Genomic DNA, 23771 nt, shown 5'->3' on the forward strand with positions numbered 1-23771 from the left:
ATCAATTATCAAAGGAAATTTTAGCTTTCTTTCCCAGTCTTTGTGGTATTGATTAGCTAGGACATACTTTTAGGCCAAATGATCTTTAGAAGTTCAGGCTTGATGACTGCAGTTGATGGTCGAGAATTGATGGCTTTGTTCGTCCCATGCTGTGACTTGACCAGTGTCCCATATCTTGCTTGCCTGTACAGAAGATGGACTTACGGTGGGCTTTTCAGGGCCTTCTCAAGGCTGTACTGTGAACTCCCACGGGTGCTGGGAGAAGGGGAAAGGCGGGGTTGTGTTTTGGTTCTGGTTTTTTGTCAATTCTGGACTCAGTCCAGTTACTCTGAAAAGATGAATCAACCAAAGGCAAAGCAGAGCTTCTCCCCAGTCCCTCTCAATTCCTCATGCAAGGATGAGGGCTATTGACTGAGAAACAGGCACACAACTGAGAGCATGACAGAGCAGTTTGAGACTGGAGCTGAAAATGACTGCACTAGAGGTCACCAAGGACATGGTCGATACTGCCAGGGCTGTTAGTGATGGAAAGCTTCCCTTGCTCAGTTTCTGGAACTAACTGTTGATATCAGCTGTTCTCTATTGAACAGTAAAGTAAATAATCTTCATGCAAAAGAAATGATGTGGAGATGTCATAAGCTTCTGAGTTACATACACGTACTTAATGTTCACCTACTCTTGGCAGTTTGGACACTTATGTTGCTTCAGGATTATAAATCTGCTTTACTTCCATTGCTCATCATCCTTTGCACAATAATGCAAATACTGTTGTAAAAAAAACACTTTCCAGTGTAGCATCCCTAATTAAAAAACAAATACGTTCTGGCAGCATAATCAGGGAAAAGAGAGACAGCATCAGAGAGGGAAAGTGGCTAAAGGTCAGTGATAGGTAGTTTAGAACACTGAAACATTCTCTTAAGCAAAACAGGAATCCTTTCCATCTGTCCAACCACACATAGAAATGACAGTAAAGATGTTTTATAAGATGCTGTTTGTTGTATTCAATGTATACAGGCACACATGTATGTATATGTGTTTGCACACACACATACTTTTTTAGTATTTCCTCGTTTTTAAAACTGTTCCAACAAGAACTCAGGAACCTGAATTTCTCATTTTGATCGTGTCTAATGTATTTGTAAGTCTGGTTAGGAATTATCATTAGATATACATATATATGTTTTCTTCATTCCATTAAACTCTTTATCTCAAATTCAGTAGAAAATAAATTCTCATAATCAGTATATACATTCAATTTTGGATCAACTGCATCAATTTAATTTGAGCAGCATGGTAGCACAGATGAAATCAGGATGCATCCCAGTGTTTCAAGAACAATGGCTGTGCTTTTTCTGTGATAGCTATTTGTAACAGAGATTGCTTTCTGTGTCCCCCATTCATATTAGTTCGTTGCTTGACGAGATGGATGGGAGAGACTTAATCATGGCATGTCAGCTGTCTCTTTGAATCCCTTATAGGTGTTAAGAGTGACCTTTCTTGCAAAGGCAAAATCAAATTATACAACCAAAGGTCTTTATAGCAATTTGAAATGTCCACCTACCAGCATGATATTGTGTGCGCGTTTGTGAATTTTAGGTTGTTTTCACAAAACCTTCTAACTTCTTAGTTTGACGTGGGTGTCTGGGGAGGGGAGAGGATTGTGAAAGACTAAAACTCCAGGATAACACTTTTTTTTCTCTTTCTCTATTTCTCTTTACATATCTCAAATAATTATCTCTAGATTACCCCACTAGGTTTGCAAAGTGGCCATTTTGGAATATAAGCAGTTTGAGCAGCTTTTGACATTTGCTGAAGAGATAGAAATGTATGAGACAAAAACATTAATCGAGTAGCTTTTTTGTTTGTGTGTTTTTTCATTTTGAAAACCCCTGAACTCTTTGTCTCCCTCAGGCAGTCCTTAATCTCATTTCACTTCTATAAGTATGCAGCCCAAAGTAAAACTGATTTCCAAATATCTTTTAGTAGAAAACTTTCACAAAGTTTGAATTTAAATAATTCCAAGATACTTCTTGTACTCTTCAGTTTTGTGAGATGTACTCTTCAGATGTACTCTAAGGAAAATCACTTCTTCTGGCCATTTATTTTCTTTTTTACAGTGGTTAGTGCCATATCTTTCTTATGCTATAAAAGCAGATGTTTCACAAGCGTAAAAAAAAGCTTTAACTCTTTGACTCCTGTGTCTAGATACCTGCAGACTAGAATCAAGGTGTTTTCACAGAGACAAACATTTTATGAGCGTTTATATAGCTGCCGTGCACAACATCTGATGTGAAGCAAATCTTAATATTCAGTTTTAAAAACCAAGCAGCATCTGCCACTAAGAACTTAGTAGAAATCTAGAAAAGCTAAAAATAACATTTCTTACTTGCTGAACTTTTGTTTCTCTGTCCATTACGTACTAAGAAGGAAGGGTATTTTACTCAAAATCTTGATTTAATAAAACTTCCTGTCGCAGAAAAGGAAACATTGTTTTTGTTATTGTTATTGTTATTGTAATGAAAACATTGTTATTGTTTTCTTTACCAGGAAAACAATAACTGTGTTCAGCAGTAATTGGTCTCTAAAACTAGGTAGGAAGGGGGATGAGGATGAAATAAGTCTCATTAGAGGTGTGCCGGGGGAACAATGTCAGGGTTGCGGGAGACGGCAATGGCCCAGCTGAAGTGCACCTACACTAATGCACTCACCATGGGCAACAAACAGGAGGAGCTGGAAGCCATCGTGCAGCAGGCAGGCTATGACTTGGTTGCTGTCATGGAAACATGGTGGGACCACTCCCATGACTGGAGTGCTGCAATGTCTGGCTACAGGCTCTTCAGAAGGGACAGGCAGCATGGAAGGTGTGGCAGTGTGGCTCTCTATATTAGAGTGTTTTAATGTTGTGGAACTCAAAACTGAGACTGGGAATGATAAGGTTGATTCCCTACGGGTTAGGATCAGCAGCAAGGCCGACAAGGCAAGCACTCTGGTGGGGGTCTATTATAGACCGCCAAACCAAGATTAGGAGACGGATGAGGAATTCTATAGGTAGCTGGCAAAAGTTGCAAAATTGTCAGCTCTTGTCCTCGTGGAAGACTTCAACTTCACAGACATATCCTGGAAATGCAATACTGCTCGGAAGAAGCAGGCTAGGAGGTTTCTGGAGAGAGTGGAAGTTTCCTGACTCAGCTAGTTAGCAAGCCTACCAGGGGAGGTGCCCCACTAGACCTGTTCACAAACAGGGAAGGGCTGGTGGGAGATGTGGTGGTCAGGAGCTGTCTTGGGCAGAGTGACCATGAAATGGTAGAGTTCTCTACTCTTGGCGAAGTCAGGAGGGGGACCAGTAGAACTGCTGTCTTGGACTTCCGGAGGGCAGACTTTGAGCTGTTCAGGACTCTGGTTGGTAGAGTCCCTTGGGAGGCAGTTCTGAAGGGCAGAAAAGTCCAGGAAGGCTGGCCACTCTTTTGGGCCCCTCGCTACAAGAAGAATATAGAGGTGTTTGAGCGAGTCCAGAGAAAGGCAACAAAGCTGGAGAGGGGTCTGGAGAACAAGTCTTGTGAGGAACGGCTGAGAAAGCTGGAATTGTTCAGACTGGAAAAGAGGAGGCTCAGGGGCAACCTTATCGCACTCTATAGATTCCTTAAAGAAGGCTGTAGCGAGGTGGGGGTTGGTCTGTTCTCCTACATGCCTGGTGACAGGACAAGGGAGAATGGGCTAAAGTTGGGCCAGGGGAGGTTTAGGTTGGATATTAGGAAGAACTTTTTTTACTGAAAGGGTTGTGAGGCATTGGAATAGGCTGCCCAGGGAAGTGGTGGAGTCACCATCCCTGGAGGTCTTTAAAAGACGTTTAGATGTAGCACTTAGTGATATGGTTTAGTGGAGGACTTGTTAGTGTTAGGTCAGAGAGTGGACTCGGTGATCTTGGAGGTCTCTTCCAACCTAGATGAATCTGTGATTCTGTAATAAATGCCAGTATGGATTCTTATGGTCTGCTGTAAGAAAAACTTTTTCTAATTTAATTTAATCTTCCTTGGAAATCCATCATTAGCTACAAAAAATAATAATAATAAAGTTAAATGTAATAAACACTGAACTGGGGCTGCAGTTCTTGAAATGGAGAACATACATCAACAAAAATAATGAAGGAAATGTACATGATGAAAATGTAGTGTCTGGCCTTTATCCTTTTTTTGTTTACTACTGATAGAATAGAATAAGAATTAGGCACTTGTAAAAGCAAATAATAAAACAAAGTAACATTGATTTCCTCCTCCATCCTATAAAATTATTGATCTGTTTTTAACCTAATTGGCACTTGTGAAAATAAATGGAAAAAACAGTAGTCTATTTGTGGGATTCAAGTATTTGTTCTCCTTAAGAGAGCCCTAGGCTTCCTTGTTCAGATCTGTGTCAGCTGTCCTAACAAGCTAAATATCTGTATGCAGTAGCATACTGTATTTGCTTTGTTCTCATTCTCTTTAATCTCATGTATCTAATTATGTCTTGTAATACAGAGAAATAACAGTGCTAAAGATGCCTTAATGTACTGATATACAACAATTGAGCACACACTGCTAAAGAAGTAGTTTTTCAGTAAAAGTCTTATCTAACATTAAAATGAACAGAAAACTAAAGGAAATACATAATACAAGAGGTTTTCCAGTTAAATCCAGTAGAGTCAGTATGAAGGAATGGAATGTTATTTCTCCTATATCCTGCTAGGAAAGCCAGCTGGGATATTGATAAATATATTTATGTGATGTGCATTTGTAGTTAAAGACATATTTCACCAGTTACACTTTTCCATACTGTATGATTTACTGTGTAGAATACAAACACTGTTTCCTCATTTTTGATTCTACAGATATTTTGTTTTGGGGAAAATATACAGATGGGTGGATCCCTCAGTCACATGCATAAGTATTTGCATGTTTGAGGAATTAATTAAATTTTGGTCTGAACTTCCCACACTTTCTTTTAGGGAAAGCAACATTGAAAGTGTTGCACATAAATTCTGTAAGTGTTTGTTTTGACTTCAACAGGCTCTGGCTTGATCTCAAAGCTGTATAGTTCAGATGTTGAAATTGATGCTTGAGGGAACATCAGGTAAAATTTTACTGCCCTCAAAGGGGTTGTCCTGAAAGCTAAAGCTCTGTAAGAATCATCAGAATTCGGATAGATAGTAACAAATCGCAGTTTGATTAAAAATTGCACATTGATTAAAAAAACAGAAGTCTTACAGTTGTGTTGTTGGGGTATTTTGTGTGTTGTTTTTTTGTTGTTGTTGTTGTTTGTTTGGTTTTTTAACATGGATAAAACTGCATGCTCTTTCTTGGTACTTGATGTAAGTTATTTCATAAATACTTTTAAATACTGGTTAATTGATTTTTTTAAAAAATGGGATGCAAATGTGTACATGCCTATATCTCAACCTTTCGTTTTTGAGGCCATCATATAATTCCTCAAAATCTTCTATGTAAACTGCTGTCCTCACGGGGCTTCTAAAAGTCTGAAGATTTATCTGCCTTGTACACAGCTGCAATGTGATAGCTCCTGTATGAAGACAGGTGATTTCACATGTTTGGCAGGACCCCAAAAAGATTAATGTGGTGAAAAAAACTGTCTAAAAGCTATTGCAAAGATACCTGTATCTAGCTCACTTGGGTTTTAAAGCTGGATATGTGTAGGTTCCTTTGACATAAGTTTTGGACCAGCCCTCTAGTAGAACTAACTAGTGTTGTGGAATAATTGTGTGTGTATGTTATTTTGTATGCTGTATCAGTGTGCATGTGTTGAAAAGGGAGGGAGAAAAAGTAGATTCCTCAGCAACTAGCCAACTGTAATACGTTAGCACTTTTAAAGCTACAGCTTTAAGCTAAGCCATGTTGCATAATACCTCTCTGTGCTAATTTAATGTTGTTTTCTCTGCTCTTGTAACAAAACAGAAGTACTCTGCTGTCTCGCTCTGCAACATATCTACAGAGGTCCTGAAAGTCATCAACGCCACGGAGGAACTGATTGCAGAATCCACCAGTCCCTGTGATTTCCCAGATGATTCTCAGGACAAGGGAAGAGGGACATTCCTACTGGGGACAGACCCCATCAGGCTTGATGAGCAGCTCACTACACTGGAAGAAAACGTAAGAATGTGAATCCATGTGTGTCTGCGTGTGTGTGTGTGTGTGTGAAACAATTGAAAAGAGAGAGTGCTCAGGTAGGTATCATCAGTGTGTGCTGAGAATGGATCCCATGTTATTAATTCAATACACAGAGAGAACAAAAGATCTTATTTCAAAGAGGTGCTCAGCTGCTTGATATTTTGCTGTGGTTTTGTTTTTTTGTTTTAATGTGTACTTTAAAATATTTGAAGGAGGAGAAGAGTTGTATGTGCTGAATTTTAGAACTTATTTCAGAACCCCTACCTTAAAAATTAATTTAAGCCCTCTGAATCCATGTGGCTGTGCTGGTGTGCCATGCCTTGCTGAAACCACGTCTCCAAGTCCTAGCACAGCCTGATTATTTTAAGGGTAGGTAGGGAAAGCATTTTCCAAATCACCTGGAGAAGAAATGGAGGACCTCTTCCTCCACCCATGATTTCCCAGTATAATGAGACGAGTACCCAGGGAGCCAGAGCTTCCCACTGTGCTATTAAAAACAGCAGGCTAGAGAAGCTAGGTTAAACATTTCTGTTCAGCCACATCTGAGTCTTCTGTCCTTTTTCATGAGTACCTGTCATCTGCAGGGAAAAGTGTAATGCTGAATCAGAGAGGGAAGCCACTACTCATTGTAAATTTTCATGCATCCACTTAATGGAGTTGGTACACTTGTAACTTCTGATTTTCTTCTCTTCCCACATTGAACTGATTACATTTCTGTGATTTTTCTCTTTGTTAGGAACTTTTAAAAATCTACAAGAATCCAGGCTGTCCTATTATAACATCCTGATCAATTCAAGAAAATAGATCATGTTTGTCTTTAGTCCCTAGAAAATTTTCAAAGACAGAATCTTCTCTTAGGGGATAAAACCAGTTTCCTTCACAAAAACCCACTCCCACAACAGCCTGGATTCCTCAGAAAGAAAGCAATTTGCAGAGAGGTTCTACCACATTTTATTTTTTTCTGTGGAGAACTGTGTTGCAAATTATCTGATGTGCGTTTTTTCCGCACTTAAGCTCCAGCAATCCTTTGTGTCTTTGTGACTATTTGACGTCTATGGTGCTGTGACCCCTAGTTGTTCATTTGGGCCAAGCATTCCTCACTGGACACTGATGCAGAGCATTTCTTTCTGTGGTGTTTCCCTGCTTGCAGCATATAGCTGATTTATCTTCTCTCAGTGGCCTGCATAATTCATAAGGCATCCAGTTGGATCAGCCTTGTTGTGTCCCCACACTATATCTTTCTCCACACAAATCCACACAGGATTTGAAGTACATGACAAAACTGCATGGTTTCATGATTTCATCACCACAGTCAATGTGTAAATTTAAAAAGCCTTTAGAAATCCAGGAATCCATATTTTTTCCCAATGCAGATTGGGGCATACCTGCATGCAGTGCATCTTCTTTGCAGCAACTTGTGAAAGAGAATCTGGGTGCACATGTAGACAGACACCTTACTGCGTTCATTCTTGTTCTCAGTGTTTTGTTGATTGTACATGCATCAGTGGGGAGAATGTAGGGGCCACCTGTCCCAGCACTAGGTCTGGTGGGTGTTAGTAGAAGCTATGCATACCTAAATGTTGGTAAAATAAGTCTCCTGAATCTGATTGTTAATGGGTGTAATTCAAAAGGGTGTAATTTCGTGGAGACCTGCAAGTACACCATTGCTGCTTGAACTGCAATGATTGTTCAGGTAAAGAGAATCTTAAGAAAAACCTTCTGTTTAAATCTAGATGGAAAATGTTCAGTTAAACCAAAATGTAACAAATATGGGGGTTCTTAAGTTACAAAAATATTGTTCACCTCTTGCCACATTTTTTATTGTTCTGTTTTATTTATTTATTTATTTTTGCTTGTGAAATATCCAAATTATTGTGAAGAGAATTTTGGCATAGCATTTAAATGCATCTTTCGTTCAACTTCCTAGAGGTTTCTGATCATAATGCTCTTCTTTCTTCTTTCTCTGACATTTAGATATGATAGAGAAATCAAAAAAGAACCTTCACTGATGTGAATGGAAAGAATAATTTAAACCCACAAAGTAGGAACGTTTCTATTTAAATCAGAATGTTAACTACCTGTGTCTCCAAGTACTTCAGCAAAGATGTTAAACCAAATGATTTATTTGTCCTAGGTACACTTTTCAAGAATTTCATGCTTGAAGTTATGTTGTCATCTAACAAGATGCAGTTCATACAAGACATAGTGAATTTGCTTCTTAGCAAAGTCATGTACAGGAACAAAATGTATATACCTTGTATATATATATATGCCCTGAAACCAGTAATACAAATAAGAAAAACAAAAAACACACAAAACCAACCAAACAAAAAACCTATTGCAAGCAATTAAACATCAATAAAGCAATAAAAATAATAGTAATTCTCTACCACTTTTGATCCATGAAGTTACAGCATGGCCAGAAATTATTTGAACACTTGTTACCAGTGGATTGCAGGGGCTAGGAATTATGGGCAGATATGATGACTTGAGTGGAAAACATATGAAGTGAAGGTATGTGCTCAAGGATCTAGTTCAGATCCTGTTTTCTTGCCCCTTGACCCATAAAGTCTGCCACAGAGTATTCATGGTAGTTTTGTAGCACTGCAGCCTTTATTGGTATTGGAGTAAGTGATGCTGCCAGTGGGGAAAATCAGAATGTAGATTTATTTCTACTGTCCTGTTACCAGCTTCATGGAAACAGTCTCTTGACAATCTTGTAAACAGGCAGAAGGTGCAGTATTTTCACATAAGTAGCAAAATTTTAAACACAGTTATCAAAAGATAATATTTGAAATTGGGCCCCTCACAAGAAGGACATTGAGGTGCTCGAGCATGTCCAGAGAAGGGCAGTGAAGCTGGTGAGAGGTCTGGAGAACAAGTCTTATGAGGAGTGGCTGAAGGATCTGGGGTTGTTCAGCCTGGAGAAGAGGAGGCTCAGTGGTGTTCAGCCTGGAGAAGAGGAGGCTCAGGGGCGACCTTATTGCTCTCTACAGGTACCTTAAAGAAGGCTGTAATGAAGTGGGGTTTGGTCTTTTCTCCCACATGCCTGGTAATAGGACAAGGGGGAATGGGCTAAAGTTGCACCAGGGGAGGTTTAGGTTGGATATTAGGAAGAACTTCTTTACTGAAAGGGTTGTTAGGCATTGGAATAGGCTGCCCAGGGAAGTGGTGGAGTCACCATCCCTGGAGGTCTTTAAAAGACGTTTAGATGTAGCACTTAGTGATATTGTTCAGTGGAGGACTTGTTAGTGTTAGGTCAGAGTGGACTCAGTGATCTTGGAGGTCTCTTCCAACCTAGATGATTCTGTGATTCTGTGTGAAAATTAGCATTTTCTATAAACTAGGGACCTTCATCCAGCTGTGTCTTAGATTTCTTTGTGAAATAAAAGAAACACATAAAACACAATTTATCATGAATTATTGCTGAGTAGCTGAATGTGAAATGAAACCTTCACCCACAGTGATCAGAGGTATTGCAGATGGGTTGAGATATTCTTTAATTTCAGAGAAGATCTCTAAATTATACAGTCTGTTATTCTTATGCGGCCCAAATAAGCCTATTGACCCTCCACAGATTCACTCCAAAGGGCCAGGAGATGTAAAGGATTTTGGCTGCTGTAGAATTGGGTGAGTGCAGGATGCGATGGAAAACTCCATTGTGCATACAATAAGCACAGGTATAGTGTAAGAAGTTTGTATCAATATGCTGATGAGCAGTTATTCTCACAGATTTTTTGATTGACCGGAGGCCTTGAGTGTGCTTGCACATAGTGTGACAGTCTTTAATTGCAGTATTTATGTTATGAAATTGAATACCAAAAAAAAAAGAAAAAAAAAGGTAACTTTTCAGCATTCTTTTTTTTTTTTTAATTTTCTGGTGTATATGGAATAATTCTGTTTTGTGGTGAGGTGACATGGACAATGCAGTCTGCTCAAACCTCCATGCTCACAAAACAGAAATCACTGACAGCTCTCCCTCCTGGGCCCTGCAGGTGTATCTGACAGCTGTCACGGTGTATGGGCTGGAGGGGCAGCTGACCAGCCTGGAGGACGCGGCACGCAAGATCAACAGCATTACAGCAGAGTCAGAGCTGGCCGAGCTGGAGGATCAGGTGGCCACAGCAGCTGCCCAGGTTCATCACGCAGAGCTTCAGGTGAGGACGGCAGCTCCTCCCCACCTGCAGTTTCACACTGACTTCCCTTGTGCTTACCTTTTGTCTGTGCATGCTTAGTTGTAATATTCTTTTGTATCTCAGCAAACTCATGATCCAAGGATACACAGCTGCATCACAGGAGCTGAGCAAAGCATAACTGAGATGTGTCACTCAGTACAGCCAGATGTACTGCAATTGTTTCTTCCCCCAGCTAGTTTTCAGACAACAGCATGTTACTGTAGTACTAATACTGTACCTGTTCCTTGTTCCCAGGCAGCTTGCATGGTGTGCTCTGTTGTGTGCATGCCTGTTGTCTGACTGCAGATATGGTCTTAGGTAGTTCTTCTACTCAGCAGACTGTAGAGGCAAAAGAAGCCAGTGTCAGTACCAATCTACCAAAAAAAGACCAAAGGCAGAACCCAGAACTTGCAAGTCTGCCTTGGGATTTAGCTGCTGAGCAGTACACATCCCAGCCAAAAGGCAGTTGCTCGTGTGTGCTGTGGTCTAGTTTCTCCCTAGTAGGCTCCAGAAAGTCTGGGGCTCTGAACAGAACTTCATGACCTGGTGCAGGAAGCTGAATGAGGTAAGGCTGTCAGACTGCAAGGGAATAATGACCTCCACATATGGCTAGCAGCAGTGGCTTACTGACCAGTCTGTACCACATGATGCACTCTGACATGCCTGTGCCAGGCATTAACAGGGATGTACCTGTTTATTTTTTTCAGTGACAGCATATTCAAACTAGGATTGAGCAAAGATCTGAAAGTCTGACACCTTCCTGATGTCAGAAGTGCATTGATGAAATAGATGGCAACCTGGCAGCAGCATCTTGTTGGCCTTGGTCACTAATTTACATTACATATATTAATGGAGATGAGAAATGAGGAGGGGAGAGACCTGACCTATGAGAGTAGGGTGACAAAGAAGGTAACATGCAACTGATACATCTGCAGCGTGACCAGCTTCAGGTGTCGTCGTGAATCAGGAGTCTGATTATATGTGCAGCTGAAGTCTGACTTCTCTGACACTTCTTTCCCTTTTGGTGACACTTCTATCTGCTAGTCTCTGCCTCAGTATAGCTTCTCCCCAGCTGTTTGTTTCCTTGGCCTTTTGTTTTTTCTAGCAACTTGTTTTTCTTTGAGTGTTTTTACACAGTGTGTACTTGCATGTCTGTGTTTGTTTGACGTACATGTACATTCAAATTATAACAAATATTCAAGATCAAACATTTGGATTTTGAGACAGAGGATGTACCTTGTTTGTGCATGAAATTAATTTTGAATTAGGAAATGTGTTCCACAAAGTAATTGCTTAAATGTAGCCTTTGAAAAACACATGCTTGAATGAACATCGAATTACATAGCTAGTAGTTACTGGGAGATGGCAGGCAGGGGGTTCTCTGCTTTCTTTGTTTCCTCACAAGGAACAAAATGCCTCTTCATTGGAGTCATATGGTAGGTTGGAATGTTCTTGTACTTCATCTTTACTAACGAATTAACCCCTCTTTGACATTAGGACTAAAGAATAGAGAGCAAAGGAGAGCAAAGTGTCAGAATTGATGAAGGAATCAGCTATCTGTTTATGTTTTTTTAATTAAAGAAGATTTGAGTGGGGGGAAGGATATGTTTTAGTAGTGGCATCCATAGTAATTTTAAAACTTCTTTTTCCCCCTCCCCATCTGTCTGTCTCTGTCTCTTATTTTCTTTGAAGATTTCAGATATTGAGAGCAGAATATCAGCTCTCACTGTTGCAGGCTTGAATGTGGCTCCATGTGTTCGCCTGACAAGGAAACGGGATCAAAAGCAAACAAACCAGGTGCCAGAACATTATGTAGTATTCAAAAATACATTGGGGAAATCTTGCCTCTTTTTCTGTAATGGAGTTGAGTAATGCATATGTGTTGTTTACAGATGCATACAATAGACACATCAAGACAGCAGAGGAGGAAACTTCCGGCTCCACCAATAAAAGGTGCACTTGTTACATATGATAAATTTATAGTCTCTCTTCATAAGTTTCAATGCAATGTACAGTTCAACAGAGTAGGGGAATGATGAAGTTATAAAATGAACAGATGTGTCTAGCTTCCTCATTTCCCATTGCATTTGCAAAAACAAAACATACATTTGGCACGTAAAACATCACCACTTCCTATTTTAGTGGAAAATGTGACAGTGGCAAATTAACAGAAACAGAACAGAAGGTTGGGAAAAGCAAATGAGGATTGCTAAATGCTTGTCCTGTAAAAGTTAGGCCACTGCTGAGGTGTGGCCAGGTTTAGGCTGCAAGGGCCAAGCAGTCACAGTGCTAACTATGACTAGGCACTTGCCACTCTCCACAGCCCACAGCTGCTTTCTTAAAGACTATGCCTACTGAATTCAGTCCATGTTATCTGGCTCAGTAATGTTGCTGGTATGTTAGGGTATGGCATGAGTTGTGAGTTGTTTGTGTGTGTGTGTGTTTTGTTTTTTTTTAAATACAGTTTTCCTTTTCCTTTTCATTTTCTTTTTCTTTTTCTTTTTTCTTTTCTAAACCTTCAGTGCATTATCTGTGACAATTCTGGGGCCTGCTTCACCTTGTTTTACTCTTGTGTAATTCTAAAGATTGACACGACCTCAAACTTTAGTAAACTTCAAGGTGCACAGCCTGCTGTTTTTCATTTAACTTAAAATGAGCTTGTCTTACATGTCTGAGGGGAAGTTTTTTCTCTCCAGAAGCTGTGACTTTTCAAGAATATTATTACATTCGCTTCAATCTGTTAGGTGAAAAATCTCGTTTTTTGTATTTTTTGCAGGTGAAAAAAAAGATGGTTCTCCAATTACCACTGTCAGAACATTTAATAGAAACTTCATGCTTCAAGGATCTCTAACGCAAAGGACTAAAGAGAGGAAAAGCACTGCCAAGGACTTAATGGTAAAATCATAATAAATGTTTTCAAAAATGCTGTTAAAAGCAGTAAGTAGAAATATAGAGGTACCAGCGTATGCAGATATGTTTCAGCATCTTCACAAAATTTCTCTTAGTAGGTGGAGGAAAAAGAATAGAGACTGTTGAGGTAACTTTGAACAAATGTATCCAGTGTCCTGGCAGCTGTCTGACTATAGCAGCATGTAGCAGCTGTGTGTTCCAGAATGTTAGCCTGTAGTAATGTATCACAGCTGCCAGGTCTACAGGCATGTGCTATCCTTATTTAAAACTAAGAAATAAATGAGTGGACCTGCAGTTCAGACCCTCCCAGTACCAATTTCACAGCATAATTCTGCAGGTGAGATTCACCTCGAATCTTAGTGATTGTTGAGAAAAGTTTAAAGCTAGCATAAATGAAATTTAAGGAGGAGACAGGCTACAGGTTGACCCAGAAGGATTTGAACAAGTAGGTTTCACTGTACAGCTGTCAATCACTTCTTCTAGAGCAGATGTAGACGCATAAGAAGAAAAGATGACTAAGTGGTGTACCACTAGATATGTGTAAAACATGCAGGGAGGTGAGAAAGGGAAGGATCTGGCTCCCTTCAGCAACCTTGTTTTGTGTTTGACTCATGTTTCTTTCTTTCCTGTCCCTCTCTGTTTTAGGAACCTGCTATAGGATCTGCTGTGATGTACTAAACTTACACTTCTCTACTGCCAATAACACACTGCCTAAGGCTGTACACTAGAGTGCCTTTACTTAACAGCCATTGTGTAAGTCCAGCTGAAAATGGATCCTCAAGAACCCACAATGCCTCAGTTATAGGGCTTCGTTCGGATACCTCACTGAGAAAGCTGTCCAAGTCTTCAGCATTGTGGTCTGCTAAAGGAAACTCTGCCTTAAAGTTCTCACAAGACTCTAGAAAGGATGCTGAGTTTCAAAAGCAAGGCTCCACATTTTAAGATGCACTTTTTCTCCCCATTGATTGTACTAAAGTATGTCGTCTTTAAATTACAGTATGTTTTTGTACTCTCAATCATAATTATAGGCCAATATTTCATTCAAAAAGAATGAACAAAGCAGACCTGTGATCCACATTTTCTGGCCTCTTGATGTTCATGTAGGCATCTGTCTTGTCGAGCAATAAGAACAACTCTGTGCAGTGTGTGCTGCTTTTCAGCTACTTGGTGGGAATGGAGAATCTGTGTACCTAGCTCTACTCTCCAGGAGCCGGTGGAAGTTTTGACAAGGTTGGTAGGAGGAGATGTGATATGCAAAGACTTCTCTGTTCCCTAAAAATAATTTGGCAGAGTTAATGTTCTAGCTCCAGAGCTAGGTATTTTACAGTTGGTGGCAGGGGGGAATGTGGATGTCATGCTGAGCCATGAATTGTTTGTAAGCAGCACATGTGGACCAGATGTCTGTTGAGTTACAATCCCAGCATCTGGATGCATCTGAACACTGTTGTGACACCTTTGTCTCATTCTTCTTGGTATCATTGTCCCCTTGATGGCATCTAACCATGTTGTAGTTGAGAATAAATTCTGACCAAATCTTTAAGATTGGGAAAAGAAAGTAAAAGCATTGTGGATGAGATCTCTGCTGACTGGCTGATGGCTGCAGGGTGGCTGCAAACTATAAGAGATTCCCTTTGGCTGCTTCCTTTTCTGAGGAGGGGACAAATGTAGCCTAGAAGTCTTTTCCTTTACTAGTCTGTAGCCATCGTAGAGTAGCTGGGGCTTGTCACTGGTGCCATGTGCACCCCACTACCACTGGACCACTCTGAATCAGATTGTGAACAGTGAAATTTCTTCTTTCATTTCCGGAGACCCTCAAAAGGGGAGCCAAACCCTGGAAGGCCCTTGATCAAATGCCCAGGAGCGAAGATGCCATTTACAGAGTGTTCCTCTGACCCTTTTGGGGGAGGGCCTTGCCAATTTGTGGTACCTTTTGCTCTGGGGAATACAAAGGAGGTAGTTTGAGGAGGTGATTTTGATATTCTACATCAAACGCAGTGCGAGTACCCAAATACATTCTGGACTGATGTGAAATCATGCTGTGAAGGAGGGCACGAGCTGGTAAGTTCCCTGTCAGCACTAAGGAGTCTTGGGCCAGAGAACAACTCCCTTCTGTGAGATGTTTTATCTTTTGCTGGTACTAGATAGGGGGCTCTGAGATTGCACCTGGCTGACTTCATGGCTTTTTTTTTTTTTTTTTAATTGCTGTTAAAGCATACAGAGAGCTCAAGACAGGAAACACTGGAAAAAAAAAATGAGACAGGTCTCAGTTTGTTCCATTTTTCAGTCCACTCAGAAGACAGTAATCTGATTTTCAGAGCTGGCAATGAGCTTTCTCAAGAGCAGCGGGTACCAGGAGAGGAGGAGAGCTGCTTCTTTCCCCAGGTTCGCAGCTAGCAGAGCACCCACGTTACTTGCCAACAGGCAGGAACATGGTCCCCTGGGACCCTGGGACATGACATGCTAGTGCTTGGGCAAGTATGAGCAAAACTCGGCAAATCTCCTGACTACACTGGGGCTTGGGGGTCAGGTGGGGTTGGTAAAGGATAGCAGGATGGTATGGTTGGGAAAACAGTTCCAGTTACAAATCCGTCACCTATATTTGAAGCCAAGTTTGTCAGTATGCTGATGTCCAGCTGTATGTAAGGAACTGTCAGAAAATATACAGCCATCTTCTCACCTAGAAGACACAAGTCTCACTCTATCTCTTTGATGAATTTCCATCTGCCGAAGGTCTGACTCGATATGTTCTGGGTGAAATTATGCCTTCTCTTACTCTCACACAATACTACTTCTCTGGAACTGGTTTGCACAGATGTGAGGGCAGAATTTGGCCCGCTCTGTTTAATATATAAATATATATATATATATATAAGATAGATTTTATTTATTTATACAATCCAGTAAAGGAGATTAAACAGAGTAGGATGCTTAGGAATTTTCTTTTATTCAGTCTCCTCCTCCTCCCTTGACTGTTCTTGTGTATGTACACAATACATTCCCAGGTTCTGGTTTATGCAGGTATGCGTGTTATGAAATGTCATTAATGGTGGTTGGTCTACATATTCATCTAATAATAATAACTAATGTTGTGTATGTAATATCAATGCAGAAATTACTAATTTTAATAGAATAACTCTTTGGCTTTTGTTCTGTTAGTGTGATTTAAATAAGCCAACAAAGTTTGGAATAGGTTGTTTTCCTTAAGAGGCATGAAAAGCAACTATTATCATGTTACAATGTTAAAATATTCAGTCTTCTTTGACAGAAAAATGTGTACTGTGTAGGCATTGCAAAAAGAAAACAGAAAAAAGAAAAAAAATCCTACCTGCTATAAGGCATTTGAATTTTTACAAACATTTATTGTGCCAAATATGTGCAAAGATATAATTTACTGTTTAAAAAATCATAAAAACATATAGCACACAAAGAATTATTTTGTCATCAAGTGATTTCAATCTTTAGTGTTAATATTTATATTTAGATTAATTTTTATAAATGAAAATATTTTAATGGGTAAAATGAAGACTATATGATCTATTTGATTAAGTCTGAGTGAATATTAAGTTTGCCTTGTTGTTGTTATCAGCATACTCACCAAGAATTATTGTTAAGAAAATTATAAAAGAGTAAAAGCAATTTATGAAAAGAATGCCTTTTTCAAGGACTTAATTCATAAAGAAAACACAGACGTTCTCCTCTGTGGTGTGGATTTATGTGCCCTTTTGGTCAAGAAACATGCTGACTATGCTGCTGCACACAGCTCTTCAGGTAGTGCCACATCACAAACCACCCATTCTCTGTTAAACATGGGAGATGGGCAACTCCAGAGGCACCTGGTTCAGTTGAGAGGAGGAATATGCATTAACACACTTGGTTCAGGTTGTTTTTGACTGGGTTGGGGCAAGAGGGATCCTGCTAAGAATATTTGATGGTGTCTTCTCCAAACCGTCATGCCTGTGGGGTGAAATACAATCTCAAGCAAGCAGAAATTCTGTAACTCACTGGGATTGCTACCAAAGGATAAACTGAGCAACAGCCCTGCCAATAATCTTAGTCTGGTATTTTCAGAGCCTCATAAGACAAGTGATAATGTATATATTTTTATCAGCTTAATTTCTACGCCATGAGGGTGTTCATTTAAACTAATGTTTTTTAAGTAAGTAACACTTTGGGTAAGCAGATATATTGTATTATAAATAGTAATAACTACCTTATTATATAAAAATCCACTCCTTGTTGACAGACCACTCACAAACAGAAAAAAAAAGGGGTTGAATTATCTGTTATAATTAATTCAACCACTAGCAAATTTTAGTAGTAGTTGTAGCAAAGCACAACTAGAAATGCAAGTTCATTCTAATTTGCATTATGATTCATGGCCTGGATTTAACCATCATTCATTAGCTAAATTGTAAGCTATCTTTTTGGATATAAGCCATAGATTAAACTGCATTTGAATATTCTTGCTGGTAGTAGTAATCAATCAAGACTAAACATATTGCAAATAACACTTCTTATAAAATGAGTATAACAAAGTTAATTACTGTGGCAAATACGACAGTTAAGCCACAACCCAAGGCTTATTGATGTGGACTAATGTGGTAGTTTGTACATTGCTTGTGATCCTCAATGAGTGGCTTCAGCTTGATCAGATAGTGTACTTAAAAACAGCAACGTTGTTTTAAAGGGCATCAGATAGTTTAGGCCCTTAACCATTTTGGATAATGATACACAATTACATGCAGTAAGCACAAAATGACTCTGAAGAGTTTAATTAGCCAATTTTTTTCCTCATTTTCTGACATTCAGCAGGGCGAAAATACTTATCTCTGACAGAAGCTCCTTTTTATTCATTAACGTATCTCTCCAGAAGCATGGGAAGAATCATAAAAGGCCAATGGGTTGCTTAGGGCTGCATTCCTGGAAGTGGATGTTAACAATCTCTATAACATCTACATACAGAGCACCAGCTTTTCATGCCATTAATGAAGGTACATTAAAAATTAGTGAGAGTCTTTTTTCTTTCTTCCAACTATTGTTTTTTATTTTTACATACCAATAGCCATTGACTGTGAAATGTGACAGGAAGGTTTCATGATATGTTTAACGCTGCAGAGTTTAAATCCCAACACAGAAGCTGTTTGTTTTTTGGTTAAACCTAATGTTACAGTGCTTAGCATCATTACAGCTCAGGAAAGGGACTGGTGAGGATGTAAGAGGGAAGAAGCCCTTTTAAAAGCTATGTTTGCATTCAGTGCTAGTGTCAACACATTGTCTTTTACCTGCACCCCAAATGTGTTTCTTTTTGAAGGAATTTGCACAAGAAGCAGAAAGAGGAAAAGCATGGGATTGCTAGACAAAAGCAGAACTAGAGGTCTGATGTGCAGGGGAGGGGCAATTCAGAGAGCAGAAGTTAGGCCACCACCTCAGGACACGGACATCACCAGTCACTGTCCTCTGCATCCAACACTTTTTGTTCCCACAAGGTGTTCAAGATGAAATCCAGGTGCCTGTTCATGGGCCTCAAGCTGCCACGGCTGCTTCTCAGCTGCCTCTTCCCAAACCGACCGATGGGGCGAACACCACGACCCACATACCAAAAAGGATCAATCTGGGGACCTGGAATTCAAAGCACTGGGGTGAAGCATCTACTACTGTATGTAAAGGCAGCACTTCCTGAACACCTCAAGGGTGTTAAACAGTTTATTAGTAGCCCAGGAGAAAAGCCAAGGGGAAAGGCTGCAGCCAGACACAACTTTCTGGTGCCTGTGAGGGTCACTTGCCAAATGTTGAACCTCAAGAAAGAGCATTCAGATGCAAAAATAATTTTCATCTGTCTGGTCTGCATGACCTGCAATTCTGGAAGAGGTTACAAAGCAGCCTACATCCAGGAACACCAGAGCAGTTCCCTGGTCTGCCACTTTTAAACTGTCCCCTCTAAGGTGCCCAAAATCCTGAAGGTCCTACTTTGCAGCATCCATTTCTGCTCTATGTACCATCTCTAAAGACTAACAACTCCATTGGATTGCAAGGAGGGTTCCTGTGCTAGAGGTACACATACAAACCTAATTCTCCTTCAATTGTTTTCATGGATGACTTTTTTTCCTTTTAATGCATATGAAATATACTCATACTTGGTTTATTTTACAGCCTGGTGTAATTCTACAGCAGGTGTGGAAAGGGTATAGCTGTATTAGAAGACTAAGATATAGTGGCAGGAAAAATATGCAAAGGTGAAGCTTCCCCAAGGAAAGCCAAATCATTCCAAAGCCAATGGGATGTCAGGAATAGGAAATAGATCTCAATTTAAGTGCATCATACAGTATCCAAGTCACACGAAAGTCTCAAGCAAGGCAGCAGTATTTTCACCTGGGCATATCCCTGCTTTAACACGGAAAACAAAACAAAACAAAAAATCCACTTCAGTTGTAAATTTCTCCATACACCCTGTAAACGTTTCAGCACAGTGTTTAACATCCCACTGCCCACCAAAACCTAAGCCATTTCATATTTTTCACTCAAGTACCTAAACCAAGGCTCCCCACATCTCTAATTGTCTTTGAAAGGGGAAAGATGTGCCACTGAGAACCCACGTGCCTTACTCCCCACACCCAACTCTCTCCCACTCCATGTTCAATCATCACCCATTGCTCCTTGGAGGGAAGGTGAGATATCATGATCCAGATTCTCTCAAAAATACTTTGTATTGTGTGTTAACATTTCCTTAGGACATACAAAATTATCCTCCATCTGGGCAAGTGCCGTTCTTCACAGTATATCTCAATGAGTACTTGTATTTTGACTTTCAGACAACTTGTAATTCCAGACAGACATGAAGATCCCTGTAAAGCAAATTTAAGCTAATGGCACATGCTGCTTTGTTACTTCTTAGAAGTAGCCATGACCTGCCACAGATCTGCAGAACATAGCTGAAAATTAGATGCTTAAATAGTCTTAAATAGTCTTAAATGTGTACTGCTTTGCATTTTCTTTGTCAGTCTTTTGTAAATTGGTGTCTCCTACGGTATTTATAAAAAATTGCAGTATTTTCCTTGGCAAATTAAGTGTCATGAGGTGGAGATTAAGTTAATGTAAATTGAAGAACAGGATTCCACACCACCCTTTATCCATCCATCATCATGGAAACACCCATGTGGATTTGCTGCTGATCTTTGCCTGACAGTGTGACCCTGATCCCTTGATGCAACAGAGGCCACGAGGTCATCATATAGGGGTCCATCACATTACGTCAGGTGAGACTCATACTTACTTCTGTTGTCTATCTGATGTTTAAATGGCCTGCTGTGTCCTGAAGCAAAGCTGAGAGATACCAAGAGCACCAGCATGTAGACAGCGACCAACTTTAAGTGCTTTGGTGACCACTGGGTGCGTGGTGTCCACGAGATCAGATGCCACATGGTGGAGTGGTGGTAGGAAGGCTGTGAAGAGAAAAATGGGCATAGGGAACACAAATGAGTTAAAGCCCTCAAGGTGAAGGAAGGTGTTAATTGTAACAGTGTGTTCCTATCAGAGCCATTTCATGACTTAAGTCCTCTGAAACCCAGACACTGGGAATGTCCTGGGTATTTCTGTTTAAAGGCAAAGACCGTACAGTGAAACATCTATTGAGGTAAGTTTTGCAACTTGAGCTTTTCCCCCATCATCCATAAAAACCTACGGCACAGCTTTACATGACACTTGAATCCTGGCCCTAAGGTTGCTGTTTGCTGACTTTCTGTGTGCCCCTCTGTACAGCCATGGGCATTGGCCATCAGAGTGTGTTTTAGCCATTATCTCTATCATCCTTTCCACAGTTGGAAATACATTTAACATTTGCAATTTACACAATCTCTTTAAAACTAAGTGCATTAGAAAGAAAGATTTACTGAAAATGAATGTTTCTCTCCTGTCAGCTCATCCTTTCACAGACAGCATGCAAAAGTATGATTTCCCGTTATGATTTCCACTGTTAGATGTCCCAGTCCTGTTAATGCATCCAGATACAACCAGATGAGAAATCCCCAAGAGAGGACTGTGTCTAGTCAAGCAAACAGCATCCAGGAAGTAAAGGATCCTGGGCTCTGGTTATCACCACATCCTGTCTATGTGACATTTTGGGCAAGCTACATCCCAGCTGTAATGCTAGGAGTCTACCTTGTAATGTAGAAAATCTGGCCATATTTTACAGTCTGGAGCCTCTGCATACAGAAGTCAGTAGAAGCCCTGCTTGCTTAAGTATTAGCTTAAGAGTAGATATACAGGCAAAGAGCTACAGGAAGTACTTTTGACTATACCCACACAGAAGCTGCACCCTGTGTAAGATCGGGATTTTTCCCCCGTTGTTGCCTGACCATTGTAATGCTAAAATTTTAGCTCTCTTTCAGTGTGGGCATAGCAGGAATGAGAATCTTTCGATGGAAGATGCTCCCAAGAACACAGCAATAGCAACTAAAGAGCACATGAAAAATCTGTCTATATCTTTCATTAAAATGCAGTCTAAAAGCTCTTTAAGCCCTAGTATTCAGTGAAGGTGGGTTTTTTTTTGGTTGGTTGATTGGTTGTGTTGTTTTTTTTTCCTTCCCCACACTGGCAGTTACTTAGTAGGCAGCTAGGTGGAAAGTGATTTCAACTAGTAATTTTAACTGAACTGTAAATTATTTTTTTTTTTATTTAATATCTCAAAGCAATCGGTACTAAATGGTCTTAGCGTGTAAAACCACATGGGATGCATTCTGGCTTCAGTTTCAGTTTTCTCTTTTTGCTCCATGTTTAGCAATGCTTTAAACTCAGTGAGACAAAATTAAGATTTTTGAGGAATTTCACCTGTGTCCTTAGATGGCTGTAGACAGGATTTCCAGATTACTTGCTGTATGGTTTTGTCTAGCTTTTCTGGGAACTGAGTGATTGAATGGAAGACCTGATGTTGAGCTCACTGGTAATAAAAGACAAAAATTTCCTAAGCAATGCTGTGTCTCAGTCTCCGTCAGGGGGTCCTGTGCCTAAATCAGTCATTCAGGCCACTTACTAGAGTGCTGTTGTTTATCAAACTTTTTGTTCAGCTCCTTGACCTGGCTGGGGTTTCAGTGAAGCACATAGTGCTCACTGCTCTTCACTAAGTAACGTGTCATGCCATAATCAGGGGACTCGGTACCTCTTATCCTCCGTATTTTTCCTCTTCCTAATTGTTCTACCCCTGCTTGTATGGGGAGAAACATAGGCACAGATGCTGCCACAAACTTGACCCCAAATGATGCTGAGCATCTCCAACTCCAGCTCCACCCTGTCAGTAGGCATGAAGGAGAAGTACAAAACTCTGGTTACCTGTTCACAGGCCTTTGCATTGCCCCTGAGAAGCAACAGGGCTGGGAGATGGTCTCTGATCTCCTCAGATCCAGACCTGCCTGAGCCCACAGCTCACCAGCTTTCGTCTAAAGGGAAAATTGGAAAACTAAGACCTTGTGTAGTCTTTTTGCCTGTTCTCCCTTTCCAACCATTAAATAACCACCAAAAAAAGTTTTAAAAATTTACCAGTTTCAACAAAACTTGACACAATGAAAAGGTTAAGGAACAATTTTGTTCATGGAGTGCAGCATGAAGTTAGCACCACTGCCAACTCAGTCAGCTTGCTGGTTCTGCTTGGTCCCTGTTCAGAAAGAGCCTTTAAACTTTGGCTGAGCAATAACTGTGACAGCAGTCCAGTAACTTCAATCAACATCAGAGAAAGTTACAGCTTGTTTAAGTAACCAGCAAAGTTACAGTGAAACAACTCATTTGTATTTCCAGCTAAGCCATTAAGGAAGTCATTGCATCTAGGTCCTGTTTGTCAGCTCTGACCATGCTATTCCCAGCTGAAGATATCAAAGAAATGTTGCTTTCCAGCAGCCTTGGAGTACAGCAAGTATCTCCAGCACCTCTGGCCCTGTCAGCATCATAACTTGCTGTGGATATGCCCCACACAGGCAGTGGGAGGCAGCCTGGCCCTCCCTCTGAGCACACTGGCTCAAAGCACGCTGAACTTGAGTTGTACTACAGGTCCATCTGGTCTAAACCTACAGTGGATATCCTCAGAAGACAAGGTGCTATTAACTCTGTAAACCCTAAAATAGCATCTTACTCAAGACCAGCAACTGTGTTACACTTTTCCTGTGCAAAGCCAACTGGTCTTCAGGTTTGAAAGCAGTGTTGGAAACCTCCACAAGAGCTCAAACCTAGGGTGACTCCAGGCCTGGGATCAGGCTCACATCACCACTGTGCTGCAGGCTCCAGCCTGTGCTCTCCCTGCAGAGGCACAAAATTGCCCACAGGTTTCCTCGGCACTGCCTCCTTCACTGCCAAAACTGGGGAAAAGTGCATGGGACTGAGCACAGAGCACAGCTATGTACATTAATGTAGAGAAGCAAAAGCAAAAAATAAAAATTAAAACAAGGAAATCCAGCAGGAAAGAGCTAGGACAAGTGCCAAAGCAGCTAGCTGTCACTCACCTGTTTGCACCAAGGCAGTTCCTCAGGTAGCCGCTGCTCTGAGCAGA

The 23771-nt window shown here is 40.5% G+C and overlaps 1 protein-coding gene across 6 annotated transcripts in view; it reads left to right on the forward strand.

Annotated features, from left to right (window-relative positions):
• Positions 1 to 17271, forward strand: part of MYRIP (myosin VIIA and Rab interacting protein) — a 221623-nt gene extending 204352 nt beyond the window's left edge. For 5 of the 6 annotated variants that reach the window (XM_082754950.1, XM_082754954.1, XM_082754951.1 and 2 more), the window contains 6 exons: positions 5946 to 6140; positions 10154 to 10315; positions 12026 to 12130; positions 12226 to 12286; positions 13110 to 13228; positions 13889 to 17271. In XM_082754950.1, coding sequence (XP_082611076.1) covers positions 5946 to 6140; positions 10154 to 10315; positions 12026 to 12130; positions 12226 to 12286; positions 13110 to 13228; positions 13889 to 13921 — 675 coding nt within the window. In that variant the 3' untranslated portion in view covers positions 13922 to 17271. The remainder of the gene's footprint in view (positions 1 to 5945; positions 6141 to 10153; positions 10316 to 12025; positions 12131 to 12225; positions 12287 to 13109; positions 13229 to 13888) is intronic. The other variant, XM_082754953.1, reaches the window with a different exon arrangement.
• Positions 17272 to 23771: the final 6500 nt, after the last annotated feature.

The sequence above is a fragment of the Aythya marila genome (assembly GCF_965140915.1).
Source record: "Aythya marila genome assembly, chromosome: 2".
In the NCBI taxonomy this organism is placed as follows: domain Eukaryota; kingdom Metazoa; phylum Chordata; class Aves; order Anseriformes; family Anatidae; genus Aythya; species Aythya marila.